The sequence below is a fragment of the Staurois parvus genome, unplaced genomic scaffold (assembly GCF_062004578.1).
Source record: "Staurois parvus isolate SC_StPar_1 unplaced genomic scaffold, SC_StPar_1.0 ptg000098l, whole genome shotgun sequence".
Lineage (NCBI taxonomy): Eukaryota > Metazoa > Chordata > Amphibia > Anura > Ranidae > Staurois > Staurois parvus.
The window spans coordinates 72,698-87,518 of NW_028317894.1; the positions used below are offsets into that span (position 1 = coordinate 72,698).

General features: G+C 44.0%; 1 protein-coding gene across 2 annotated transcripts in view; it reads left to right on the forward strand.

Annotated features, from left to right (window-relative positions):
- LPIN1 (lipin 1) overlaps positions 1 to 14,821 on the forward strand; it is a 104,398-nt gene that overhangs the window by 57,942 nt on the left and 31,635 nt on the right. Inside the window, exons 11-13 of one of the 2 annotated variants that reach the window (XM_089671083.1) lie at positions 1,464 to 1,541; positions 1,701 to 1,793; positions 10,885 to 10,964. In XM_089671083.1, the coding sequence (XP_089527209.1) occupies positions 1,464 to 1,541; positions 1,701 to 1,793; positions 10,885 to 10,964 (251 nt within the window). The remainder of the gene's footprint in view (positions 1 to 1,463; positions 1,542 to 1,700; positions 1,794 to 10,884; positions 10,965 to 14,821) is intronic. The other variant, XM_089671081.1, reaches the window with a different exon arrangement.

Consider the following 14,821-nt stretch of genomic DNA (forward strand, 5'->3'; position numbering starts at 1 on the left):
GAACTCCAGGCAAACATGAAAGCAGCATTTTAAGTGGTTGTAAACCTCAGACATGAAATATGAAAAAAGCATATCCCTCTATAGTGTATACTTGTCTCAAGAGTATCGAGTGTCATTACTGTCTGCTGCTTTGTTCCTCTATCAGTATGAGTCACTTCTAACAAAGTTTTCTGACACCAAGAGAAAAGAGGTGACATGAGAGGGACCTCCAGCACACAGCCTGTGATTGGCCGTCTCAGCACTGTGTGCTATGTGAAGGTGGGGGTGTCCCTTCCCTCCTAGGCTCCCCATTTCAGCTCTCCGCCACCCCTGCTTTATGAAAGCTCAGACAAGCTTTTTAAATTCTGGGCTTTGAACTGATGTAGAGAAGAGAAGACTGCAGATTATGAGGTACAATTTATATAGGAGGATTTGTTTAATATTTATCACCTGAGGTCAGTCTTTTCATTGGGTGTATGTAAGGGTTTACAACCACTAATGCTGTTATGTATTTATTAAATATCATTGTTTTTTTCCTTGGAAGAATCCAGTGTAAGTACCTGAATCTATCCGATATCCATACACTGTCCCTTAGACAGGAAGAGGGTAGGGCATCTCTATGTTCTAGTCAGGTTCTGCTGTTTGCAAATGTGCAGGTGAGCAGAGGGACAACTTCTCAGTTAAGTTGGGGGATGTATTTTTGATCAAGCCATGCTGTCATTGAGGGCGAGGACCTGGCTCCACTACCAGCACCTGAGTGGGCTGTATTGAATAAAGAGAAACTTTACTCTCCTAATCAACATTAATTAATTTTAATCCTTATGCTACTATCGTTCGTAAATATATAGGAAGGAATATTATATTTACCCTTTTTTTTTCATCTGTTGGAGGTGAGGAGGGGCTTCCAAACACACCCTCCTACATGCGTGCCTGAGATAAGGGCAGATGGATTCCAGGATGTAAATGCTACATGAATCATCTGCCCTTACTCAAGATGGTTACAGCTATAAATGCTAGGGGGTGTTTTTCAAAGTGATTTCCCGATTGAAAATGGATGTATGGGTGAGTTTGCGTTGAATATTAAAAATGAATTTAAATTGTGTTTTCAGTTGGTGGTGCTCAGATACAGTTGAGTTCTGCATGAACTTCAGTGTAGTGTGCAGGGAGTTCTTTAACCGGGATACAATGTCAGGTAGGGTGCCTGGCTCATAAGACTAGCTGAACAGAATCACAAATCCTTAGGCTGGTAAAACAGTTTCCATATATGTGTGTGATAACTTTCTAACTGCATGCCTGGAGTTTAGCCTTAAGAGTCTATTGGGAGAATAAACATAATGCTGTTTCACTTTCAATGGAATAATCCTTTCGGGTGAAGTTGTCCTTGGCAAACATTTCATCTCCATCTAGCATTCATGTCCGTATGTAATTCCAAATACTAACAAACTTTTGTGTTTTCTTTTTCTTGTGTTTTTTTTTTTTTCAAGTACTCTTGCTTTGATTACGTCTGTGCTCTGGTAGATTCCATTAGATTTTGTTTTTCTAGTCTCTGTGGCCAACAGACAGTATGTATGTTTCTCATACCTGTGCTTGCTTGTCATTGGTTCATTGCTTTTTACATGTTTCTTTTTGGTTGGCTTATTATTTCATTCATTTAGATGTTTTTCTGTTTTGCTTTTTTTCTTTTTTTTTCTTTTACTGTGGTCACCGTGCATTTATCACAGGTTACTGTGGACACTTTGATGAGAGACAAGATGCCAAAAAAGGGAGGCAGGTGGTGGTTCTCCTGGCGTGGACGGAACAGCAGCATTAAAGTAGTAAGTCTGGCAAGCTTCACAATGCCTTTTCATATCTTGTGCCTTAAATAGATTATATGATATACCTGACTAAGCTGTTTAGGCCTTAAAGGAGAAGTTCATCTTTTACTAAAAAAAATAATAAATGCACATTTTTTTTTGCAGGCAAAAAAAAAAAAATGTGCACTTATTAATTTTTGGTGCAGGAGCCTGTAAACCATTGTATCAGCGATCAGCAGATCACTGGTGCCATGCAGGTCTCCTGCATACCTGTCGGTATATCTGCTTGCCCATACGTGACATACCGGGAAGCAGATATACTGACAGGAAGAATCAATAAACTACCACAGTGCTCCACAACGCCATGGTAGTTCATTGAGAACTACAAGCCAACAGCTGCTAAGGCTGTCGGGACTTGTAGTTTCTCATTCACAGAGGGCTGTGAATGAGTGACGCAGCTGGGCGGATGGAGCACCTCATGGCCGCATTTTTTTTAAATATTTTGACAGCTAGCTGTCAAAGCGGGAGGAGGGGATTGCAGCGGAGGCCAGTCTATTCATAACATGCTACACCCAAGAATATGGGTGTAATATGTTATGAAATGTGAACTTATCCTTTTAAAGAATGTTACCCCCAACATTTCATATTCCTGATATATGTTTGCTGCACCATGTACTTGTATGAAAAAGTATTCTGTTCTCTGTATTGCTTCCTTTGTGTGAAATACTTGGTGATCCCACCAGTCCCCTTGTTCTCCTATTAAAAACTGACCACAGCAGGCATGAGAGCACAGTGTGTTCAGATTTCAGGTTGTTCTGGGAACCCAACCTCCTTTCCTCCAGTGATTACACTTGTGCTGACATGCCTCCCTTGCACAGCCATTCACTGGGAAGATCATTGTCCTGCTGTTTGTCCTCTCCCACCTCTCAGAGCTCCCTGTGTAGCCGAGAACAGAGAGTATGTGATCACTTATTAAAAAGGTATTTATAATATTTTTTTATGTGTATATATACATTTTTTGCCTTTCATTTCTATTTTAAGTTGAATGGGTTGTTTTACAAGGTGAGGGTTTACATACACCTTAAAGTCAGACCCTGGGAAACATAAAAGTTCTATCTCTTGCCGTGGGACTGCACCTATGCTGCAAGGGTTAACTGCTCCTTTAGGTCGAGGGGTCATAAAAAGGAAAATGTACTTGCCTGATCGTCTGTGCTGCTAGAGCAGTCCCTGCAGTGTCCTTTCCCCCATGCACCAGCTATTTAAGATCCTGACTTCATCAAGTCCGGTGCAGGGTGCATAGCTCTGCATTGAGCAAGTTGATGCCGAGGAACAGTCCACTGCTGGAGCATGGGGAAGCCCCTTCTGCCAGGGGAGCAGAGGATTGGGTAGGCAAAAGGTCTTTTAACTCTCCCCGTAGACTACACAAGCAGTCAGTAGTTGGGATTTAAAGGAAGCATGGCATAAGGGAAACCTCTAGGCTGCCATTGCTTACCTCCTCTTCTGAAAATGCAGGTTGCCTGGCTGTCATGCTGATTTAGTAGTTTAATACCTTGAATCACTGACCCAAAGCATGTATACAGATAAGTATTTTTTTTTCTAACTTTTTAGTTCTGCATCAAACAGGAAAGCAGGAGTCTGCAAAATTGGAAATGGGAGGTTTATTCAAAAATGCACATACAGCAGTAAGGATGTCTTAACCGCAGATCATGAGATAAGTACAGTGCCTTGAAAAAGTATTCATACCCCTTGAAATTTTCCATATGTCATGTTACAACCAAAAACGTAAATGTATTTTATTGGGATTTTATGTGATAGACCAACACAAAGTGGCACATAATTGTGAAGTGGAAGGAAAATGATAAATCGTTTTCAAAATTTGAATCAATTAAATATGTGAAAAGTGTGTCTTGCATTTGTATTCAGCCCCCCAGAGTCAGTACTTTGCAGAACCACCTTTTGCTGCAATTACAGCTGCAAGTCTTTTTAGGGATGTCTCTACCAGCTTTGCACATCTAGAGAGAAAATTTTTTTGCCCATTCTTCTTTGCAAAATAGCTCAAGCTCTGTCATATTGGATGGGGAGCGTCTGTGAACAGAAATTTCAAGTCTTGCTACAGATTCTCAGTTGGATTTAGGTCTGGACTTTGACTGGACCATTCTAACACATGAATATGCTTTGATCCAAACCATTCCATTGTAGCTCTGGCTGTATGTTTAGGGTCGTTGTCCTGCTGGAATGTGAACCTCCGCCAAATGTGTCAAGTCTTTGCAGACTCTAACAGGTTTTCTTCTAAGATTGCGTGTATATGGCTGCATCCATCTTCCCATCAACTCTGACCAACTTTGTTGTCCCTGCTGAAGAAAAGCATCCTTACATGATGCTGCCTCCACCATGTTTCACGGTGGGGATGGTGTGTTCAGGGTGATATGCAATGCTAGTCTTCTGCCACACATAGCGTTTTGTTTTTAGACTAAAAAGTTCAATTTTGGTCTCATCTGACCAGAGCACCTTCTTCCACATGTTTGCTGTGTCCCCCACTTGGCTTCTCGCAAACTGCAAATGGGACTTCTTGTGGCTTTCTTTCAACAATGGCTTTCTTGTTGCCACTCTTCCATAAAGGTCAGATTTGTGGAGTGCACGACTAATAGTTGTCCTGTGGACAGATTCTCCTACTTGAGCTGTGGATCTTATGCATCTCCAGAGTTACCATGGGCCTCCTGGCTGCTTCTCTGATTAATGCTGTCCTTGCCCAGCCTGTCTGTTTAGGTGGACAGCCATGTCTTGGTAGGTTTGCAGCTGTGCCATACTCTTTCCATTTTCGGATGATGGATTGAACAGTGCTTTTTATAACCTAACCCTGCTTTAAACTTCTCCACAACTTTATCCCTGACCTGTCTGGTGTGTTTCTTGGCCTTCATGATGCTGTTTTTTCACTAATGTTCTCTAAAAAACGGGGCGGCACAGTGGCTTAGTGGTTAGCACTTCTGCCTGTTTGCATGTTCTCCCTGTGCCTGCGTGGGTTTCCTCTGGATACTCCGGTTTCCTCCCACACACCAAAGACATGCAGTAGGTTAATTGGATCCTGTTTAAATTGTCCATAGTATGTGTAAATATGAATGTGATTTAGGGACCTTAGATTGTACACCCCTTGAGGGTTAGGGACTGATGTGAATGTACAATATATATATATGTAAAGCGCTGCGTAAATTAATGGCACTATATAAGTACCTGAAATAAATAAATAAAAAACCTCTGAGGGCTTCACAGAACAGCTGTATTTATACTGAGATTAAATTACACGCTCTATTTACTAATTGGGTGACTTCTGAAGGCAGTTGGTTCCACTAGATTTTAGTTAGGGGTATCAGAGTAAAGGGGACTGAAAACAAATGCACGCCACACTTTTCAGATATTTATTTGTCACAAATGTTGAAAACCATTTATTTTCCTTCCACTTCACAATTATTTGCCACTTTGTGTTTGCCTATAACATAAAATCCCTATAGAATACATTTACATTTTTGGTTGTACCATGACAAAATGTGGAAAATTTCAAGGGGTATGAATGCTTTTTCAAGGCACTGTATTAGCCTTATAGAAAAGTGCTGTAGTGTGGAATACTTAAAGGAATTCTTACTGCAGTATGTGGATCTTTGAATAAACCACCCATTTAGTGTATTACTCCTGCGGACTCCATGTTCCTGTTTGGTTCTGTATCTCTGCTTTGGAGTCAGAGAATTCGGAAGGAGTTGATGCATTCTGTTTTCTTGCAGAAGTCTTTCATTTATGTCATGATCTATATGCTTGTACTAGGTCAGAAAGGTGGTTGTTCAGCATAACAGCCAGGCAGTGAGCATTTTCAGAAGAGAGTCAGCAATGGCAGGCCAGGTACTTCTGTCATTATAAGAATACTGAATACTTTTCTACTTCAAGGTCGACCAATATATATATATATATATATATATATATATATATATATATATATATATATATATATATATAGTGTGTGTTTGTGTGTCTGTGATTTTTTTTTTGGGGGGGGGGGGGGCTTCCAAATGTGCATTTAGGACTTATTGTTAATAGACAGCTGTGGCCCTATAATAATGACCAGTAGCCATTTTGGTTAATTGCCGGTCTTGTGATCACTGTAACAGCTGGTGAAAGAGATTATAAATAGCTTTGTTTTGTATCTAATATGAACGTATTTCTTGTCTAATCATCTTTGTAAGCTGCAACCATTATGCAAGATAGAATAGAGACTTATTTTTAGTTGTGCCCAGCATTCTAAATGGGGAAAAAAAAGCTAAAAACCAAAGAACAGTTGTCAAAAAGTTCATCAAATCCTGACAACAGCTCCAATCATGAAGCGCTGAATTTGTCAAACATGAAAAGCCTTGTGTATGAAAGTACCGAGTCTTCAAGTCCAGGCTCAGTAAAGTGGACTGCTGTAGGCACAGACAGATCAATTAGTTATTCTTCAACACTTTATTGATGTTGGTGACAAGTTTTGGATAGAGTAGGGAAGGGTTAAAACCAGGGCTGTCTTAATAGCATCATGGGCCCCTGGGCAAAGTAGTGCACTGGGGACCCTACCAGCCTGCCCCAATTTGCGCACCTTCTCTCTAGAATTAAAGTATAGATAGCTGATAGAATTAAACATATATTATTATTATACAGTATTTATATAGCGCCAAAAAGTTTGCTCAGCGCTGTACATTATACTGGGGGACAGTACATGAGACAATACAGTAACAATACAATCCAATACAATACACGAGGGGTTCGAGGGCCCTACTCCTTGGAGCTTACAATCTAGGAGGGAGGGGATAGTGGTACAGGAGGAAATGGCTATAGGGGATAGAGTGGTAGGAGGAGATCGGCTGTTAGGTGAGGCCGGGGTAGGCTTCCCTAAAGAGATGGGTTTTCAGGGTGCACCTAAAGGTGAGGAGGGTATATGACAGTCTGATGGATTGGGGTAGTGAGTTCCAGAGGATGGGGGAAGACCTGGAGACGTCCTGAAGTCGGGCATGGGAGGAGGAGACCAAGGAACTGGAGAGTAGGAGGTCTTGTGAGGAGCGAAGAGTACGTGTTGGGTGGTATTTGGATATCAGGTCAGTGAGTAGTTTGGGGCAGTGTTATGAATAGCTTTGTACGGAAGTGTTAGTAGTTTGAATTTTATACGTTGGGCAATCGGAAGCCAGTGGAGGGAATGACAGAGGGGGGTGGCGGATACGGAGCGATTGGTAAGGTGGATGAGTCTAGCCCAGCAATGGGCAAACTACGGCCCGCGGGCCGTATACGGCCCGGCAGACCTTTTAATCCGGCCCACGGAGCGTGGCAAACATTGGCTGTCAGGATGTAGGCGGGGCAGCGTGACGAACTCCTCTCACAGTCCGCCCTGAAGACCGGAACGGCGCGGGAACACGGCGAGAGGAACGCGCGGAGCAAAGGTAAGTGAATTGACACAATATGGGGAATGAATTACTATAGGGGAGATGAATTGCTATAGGGGGGATGAATTACTATATGGGGGATGAATTACTATATGGGGGATGAATTACTATAGGGGGGATGAATTACTATATGGGGGATGAATTACTATGGGGGATGAATTACTATAGGGGGGATGAATTACTATATGGGGGATGAATTACTATATGGGGGATGAATTACTATTGGGGGATGAATTACTATAGGGGGGATGAATTACTATAGGGGGGGTGAATTACTATATGGGGGGTGAATTACTATGGGGGATGAATTACTATATGGGGGATGAATTACTATGCTTACTATGGGGGAATATTACTATACTTACTATGGATGGCATGGTAGTGGCTGGGCCGGCCAGCAGCTAGTCCGGCCCCCGGGTCCAATATATGAACCCATTGCGGCCCTCAAGTCAAAAAGTTTGCCCACCCCTGGTCTAGCCGCTGAGTTCAGGATAGACTGAAGCGGGGAGAGTCTGTGTTGAGGTAGGCCGGTGAGGAGGGAGTTGCAGTAGTCGAGTCGTGAGATAATAAGGGAGTGAATGAGTTGTTTAGTAGTGTCTGGGGTTAGGAACAAGCGTATTTTGGAGATGTTGCGGAGGTGGAGCCTGCATGAATCTGCCAGCGATTGGACATGGGGCTGGAACGATAGATTGGAGTCTAGAGTGACACCTAGAACTTTGGCTTGCAGGGTGGGACTGATGGTGGCATTATTGGTCGTGATGGAGAGGTTGGGGGGGAAATCTAGGAGCTCGGTTTTGGAAAGGTTTAATTTGAGGAAGTGGAGTGACATCCAGTCTGATATGTCGTTCAGTAGGTGGGTGATACGGGCAGAGACTGAAGGGGTGAGGCGAGGGGTGGAGAGGTAAATTTGCGTTTCATCAGCATAGAGGTGATAGTTGAAGCTGTGGGAGTGTATAAGTTGGCCAAGGGAGGAGGTGTAGATGGAGAAGAGAAGGGGCCCAAGAACAGAGCCTTGGGGGACCCTAACAGAGAGGGGGAGGAGGGGGAGGTGGCAGCATTATAGGTAAAGTTGAAGGAGCACTGGGATAGATAGGAGGAGAGCCAGGAGAGAGCGGAGTCTCTGATGCCGAGGGAGTGTAGTTCTTTAAGGAGGAGGGGGTGGTCAACTGTGTCAAAGGCCGCTGAGAGGTCGAGGAGTAGGAGGACTGAGTAGTGGCCATTAGCTTTGCCGGTTAGAAGGTCGTTGGTGAGTTTGAGTAGGGATATCAGTGGAGTGTAGGGGACAGAAGCCAGACTGTAGGGGATCAAGGAGGTTGTTGTCGTTGAGGTGGGAGCTTAGGCGATTATAGACTAAGCGCTCAAGGAGTTTGGATGTAAATGGCAGCAAGGAGATGGGTCTAAGGTTGTTCAGGTCGGTGGGGTCCAGGGAGGGATTTTTGAGTATGGGGGTGATGTGCGCATGCTTTAGGGGGGAGGGGAATGCGCCAGTAGAGAGGGAGAGATTAAATATGTGGGTGAGGGATGGTAGGATGGAGGAGGAGGGTGACCGTAGGAGTTGTGTCGGGACAGGGTCAAGGGGGCAGGTGGTGAGGCGGGCTTCGGAGAAGACCTTAGTGACCTCTTCAGTGGTAGCAAGGTCGAAGGAGTGGAGTGTTGGGGGCGTTTGAGTGTGCGGGATGTTGGGTGGGGGTCTGGGCAGTTGCGAGGTCAGAGGAGGGGAGTGTTGAAGGGGTTATCATGGGAGGGAGGCTAGGTGGGGTGGAAGTCTGAGCATTGGCAATGTTCCTACGGATTGCGTCGATCTTGTTTTGGAAGTGGTTAGCAATCTCGAGGGGGGTGAGTGAGGTACTTGGTGGAGGGGGGGGGGGAGAGAGTAGGGAGTTAAAAGTGGAGAAGAGCCGGTGAGGACTGGAGGAGAGGGTATTGATGAGGGTTACAAAGTAGGCTTGTTTGGCAGCATGGAGAGAGGAGGTGTAGGTGAGGACGGCAGTTTTGTATAGGGTGAACGCTTGTTGGGATCTGGTTTTGCGCCATAATCGTTCCAGCGCACGACTTAAGATTCTTGGTGTAGTCATCCTGCCAGGGCTGAAGCGGTCGGGGTCTAGTGCTACGTGTGGTTAGGGGTGCTAAGGAGTCTATGGTGGCTGAGAGCGAGTTGTTATATGCAGTAGTGGCCAGGTCAGGGCAGGACAGTGGAAGGATATTGTCATAAAGTCGGTCAGCTGCAGGGTTCAGGTTGCGGAGGTTACGGCTGGTGATGGTTTGACGTTTGGGGGGGAGGTGTTTGAGGATGGGGAGACAGAGAACGTAATGAGGTTGTGGTCAGAGAGAGGGAAAGGGGTGTTTGTGAGGTTGTGGGGGATACAGAGATGAGAGAAAACAAGGTCCAGGAGGTTCCCGTTGGAGTGGGTGGAGGACTGTGTACACTGTGTGAGTGCAAAAGAGGTTAGGTGGAGGAGTTGGGATGTAGCCAGGTTATTGACGTTGATGGGGATATTGAAGTCTCCAAGGATGATGGTGGGCAGTTCTGAAAAGAGGAAGAAGGGTAACCAGGCGGAGAAATTGTCGAGGAAGCGGGATACGGGTCCAGGAGCCGATAGATTACTGCAATCCTCAGAGGGGTGGGAGAGAATAGCCGGACGCAGTGGGCCCCAAAGGAGGAGAAGGATAGAGAGGGGGGGTTTGGGAGGACCTGGAAGGTGCTCAGCGGTGACAAGAGCATGCCGACCCCACCACCTCTGCGACCACTCGGTCTGGGTGAATGGGTCCAGACGAGACCTCCATAGGAGAGTGCCGCAGGGGAGGAAGAGTCAGTGGCTTGGATCCAGGTTTCGGTGACCGCTAGGAGGTTGAGGGAGCGGGAGATAAAGAGGTCATGAATGGCAGTGAGCTTGTTGCAAACCGATCGGGCGTTCAGGAGTGCACACGAGAATGGAGGGGTGGCTGTGGGGAGCACACATATTTATTAGTACTTTCAATAAAATGTATTTTAATCAATAAAAAAAAATGCTATCACTCAAAGGCTTATCTACATAAAGGACACAGGACTTGAGGGGGGGGGGGGGGTAGCAGAAGTGCACAGTAGAGGGAGGAGTCAGGATGGTACAATACTGGGAACAAGAGGGCACAGTACAGGTTCTGGGATGCTGCCCGGCCCATCCTTAGACAGCTTAGTGAAAAAAATGTGACTATCCCAGCAAATCCGGGACAGTTGGCAAGTATGATAAAATGCAAGATCATCATGGGACCCCCCTTTTTAAAGGATAAGATTGCCTCCTGCAGCATGTTACATGGTAAACCCTCACAAACATAGAGGGACATGCAAGCTGCATGCAGATAGCTCTTGTTCAGTAGTGACCGCGGTACTCCAGTACTAGAAATACAGCTTCAATTAGCTGGCCTTCTCTGCCTGGGATTGTGAAAATCTGTGTTTGTAATTTCCCAATCCTATTCTGTACAAAATGAATCCACATCTTCCACCACCTTCCTTTTCATTTCCTTTGTTATGCGTTGTGCTATACCTGTTTTAAAGCTCTGCTTTGACCCGTAAAGAATTTGACATCTGGAATACAGATAATGCCTTCGGCACCTTGAACTACATTAACGCGCACACTTCCCCAACCATATATAATAACTAGCCTAACCATTCATTTTATTAGGAGTCTAAAGCAGAGCAAGGCTTGAGCGGAAAAGGACTTTACATTGGCGAACAGGGTGATGACAGCAGCATGGAAAAAAGGTCAGTAAAAAACACCTATTGGGGTTGATTTGTTAAAGGCATATAGGCTGTTCACTTTGTAAATGAATTTATCCTCTACAATTGTAAACGAATTCCCTTGCAAAGTGAACATTTTAGTAAATCGCCCCCAATGTGTTCATAGTACAAACACACGTAGTAAAACTAGTCTGCGCATGTCAGTACAGTTCCTGTTTAAGGGCTTGTTAATATGACTCTGTACTCTTGATTCTCCCCATCATGGTTTTTTTTTTTTCTTTTTTTTTTTTTAAAGAAAGGGAAGGCAGAATGCAGTAGGGCAGCTTGCTGTGTATTAAAGCGAACCCATAAATGAACATATGGACATTAAAGTATTTATAGATTATTAACATGCAGTAAATTGGCTTTTATATTAGGCCCTCACTGATCTCTGTAGGCAGTCACTGTGAAACAAATCATGCTCAAAGTTCACAGCAGAATCAAGAAGGGTTCATTCAGACAGATGATCAAACCCATCCTTAGATCTGAGCTACTGTCTGCTGCCTTTGAATCTGCATCAGAGCTGTGTGCAGGCAGCCCATAGACATGGATGCAAATTCAGCGGCTGCACAGACACAAAATTTGACTTGCAGGAAGAAGCAGGTGCACACTCCGAATGCAGACAGTGTGCATTGGATCCATCCACCTGCTCCTGCCTGCATGTCAAATTTAGACTTGTGATTGTGTTCATGCGGCCGTTGCATGTGCATCCACTTCTATAGGCTGCCTGCACGCAACTCCAAGGCTGGGTTACATGCAGAAGACAGCAGCTCAGAGCAAAGGACTGGTCTGATTACCCGTCCTAAAGCTCTTCAAGTCGTTCTTTCAGCAGCTCGTCTCTTTCTGCTCCCCCTTCTCAGCAGTGACTCTGCGACCTCACAGCCGGCTGATCTCAAATGTATACTCGGAGGAGTGCATGTGCACATAGTTCTGAGAGTGCCAGTTTCTGGGACTAAGTGGGTGCATGGATCCAAATGGCTCAGTGCCAAAATGACTGTCTTGCGGTTTGCACTCTTTGATAAATGATTGGTGCCATGGGTGATTGCACACTTGTGTATTTTCATCCTCAAAATGTACTGAAGTCATTCAGGTTTTTCTCCCTGCTGCTTGGTTCACTTCTTCCTCCTTCAAGAGCACCTTCTCTGCATGTACATTAAAGATTTGAAGGCTGCTGAGTCACTGCTGGGAGGAAGAGCAGGGAAATGACAACTTGAACAACTTTATTGCTTCAGATTTAAGATTTGAAAATGAATTGCTCCACAGTGGCTGCAGCTGCAGACGTTAGTTAGGTCTTGTTTGTTGATTTTTAGTAATATGTAAACGGTTAATTTCCATATCCTTGCCATGGGGTTCACTTAAAATGGGTGCATCCCTGATGTCAACTTGTCCCAGGCTTAGTGAAGAGTATACACTAGGAAACAAAACAAAAGGTTTCTGCATAGTTACTCTGTGGTCCTCTGCCTATATGTTCCACACAGCCTGTTATTTTGTTTACAAAAATGTAATTGGAAGGATGGATCTGAAACAGCAGTGTACATCTATTATTTTAGTAGGTGAGAGACAAGAGTTTACAGCATGTGTGTTTGGAAATAAGTCTTCTGCTTTTTTTCATCAAAGCGGGTCTGCAGACAGTAGGTAGTGGTTGGGATAGTTCATTAGAGTCATACCTGGATGGAACTGTAGCTCTAAGCAGGTAGGCTGTGCTTCCTACAATATATGCCTTCCATGGCTTAATATGTTTTTTTTTTTTTTTTTTACTTGAGTATGCCTTTTTAAAGGAGGTCCACTTCCATAAAGAAAGTGAGAATCCTTTTTTGATATAGCACAAAAAGGGGGTAAGTGAGCGCTAAAAGTCAATACAGCCGCTAAAACACCAAATGGTACCAAAAAAACCCTCCTAAATGTCTATATAAATTGGGTGTAGCGCTAAAATAACCACATTCATATGTAAACCATAATAGATATAAATACTAATAAAACCGTAAAATGACAAGTGACAAGGTGCTGGCAACAATAAAGTGACTTAGTGGTACCATAAAATCGTGTCACTCTGATCAAATATATATAGTATTAAGATAAAGCAAACAGGTATAAAAGTGAAACCAGTGGTAAAGTGCTGACAATTGAATAAGATGGCTGAATGGTAATAAAAGTTTGTCACTAAACAGTGACCAATAGTGTATATAGTGCTAAGAATTGATGATCAACATATAGTCCAAAATAAAGTGCATGGGAGATCGTGAAGATCTTCAATATCTGGTGGTCTTATCCAGTAAGGTGGTGATGTGGCCAAGATTGTAAAGACTGCGCACTCACCAGATGCACAATCAATGTGCGCATTTAGAGATAACACTCTCAGTAACCTGGAGGTCCTTTTAAGGTGGAAAAAGTCTGGTCTGGTCTGACGTCCTTCACTGCTCAAGATCCGCTGTCAGCAATGGCACAGCCGCTCTGTGGGTGGTTAGAAACTCCCAGGGAGCCCCAGAAAGAGGAGGCCAATAGCGTGATATCGTTTCATAAGTGATTTGTGTTTATTCCAAATAACAACAGCAGTAAGGGATAAAACCGCATTAACTGACCAGATACAGGCTCCAAAGATGGCCGCCGGGACCCACGTGGTGCTGGCGGCGTGACGTCACAACGCTATAGCTCCTCCCTGACGCGTTTGTGCAATAGCACGTATTCATAGGGGTTGTGCCTCTATGAATCCTTTTTTGCTGGAAGGGAAGTCCATACCTAGACCTAGTGAAAATTGCAAAAATGCAGCTTATGAAATAAACCTGTGTACAAAATAACCGTGTGATGCAGCAGTCCTAATTGTGAACTAATAGACACAAAGTTACAAAATATACCATATAGACCGCGCATAAATGGTGTGAGACACAGAACAGTTTATTATATTCATAATAACCAATACACATCTATAAAAAAACCTTTAGTGCAGTCCCAGTATGTGCAAATAAAGTGCAAACGTGCTGAATCCTTGATAGTACACTCCGTATTGAGGTGACAAGTGCTTCACTTTGCTCAGACTGATGCCCCACATGGATTTATACTCACCGTGATTCCATGACCACCTATCTCTAGGTAGGTCACTAGCGCTTTAATTGGGTCTATCCCAAAATGCCACATGTTGGTGCTTTTTCCTGTATGTTCCACGAGGTTGCTACTGGTAACCAGTGTGTTATCACCGGGTCAAGTGGTAAGTGATAACCAGTAATCCTTCTCTGGGACTAGTTTGATAGTAGCACTAGTCCTCTCCTCCACAAGCAATGTAGTATGTTGTCAGCATAGAAAAAAAATAAAAAAACAGACATGTCAGGAAGTGTCACTTCCTGATGACTATCTATTGGTCGAAAGGCGTTGAGGTTTGATGAGGTAACTTCCGCCCCTTGGAACGCATCGGCCATCATTTTCTTCCAATACAAATGAACAGAGCTGAACACATTAAGTGCTGAGGGTTAGGCACTTATTTTGTGAGTTTTATTTCAACTATTTATCCCCAATATTAAAAGTGTACAGTTTTACACTATGGAATGTCCATTTTTTTATTGTATTTCTATGCTGACAACATACTACATTGCTTGTGGAGTAGTGCTAGTATCAAACTAGCCCTAGGGAAGGATTACTGGTTATCACTTTCCCCCTGACCCAGGGATAACACACTGGTTACCAGTAGCAACGTCATGGAACATACAGGAAAGAGCACCAACATGTGGCATTTTGGGATAGTCCCAATTAAAGCGCTAGTGACATACCTAGAGATAGGTGGTCATGGAATGACGGTGAGTGTAAATCCATGTGGGGCACCAGTCTGAGCAAAGTGAAGCGCTTGTCACCAT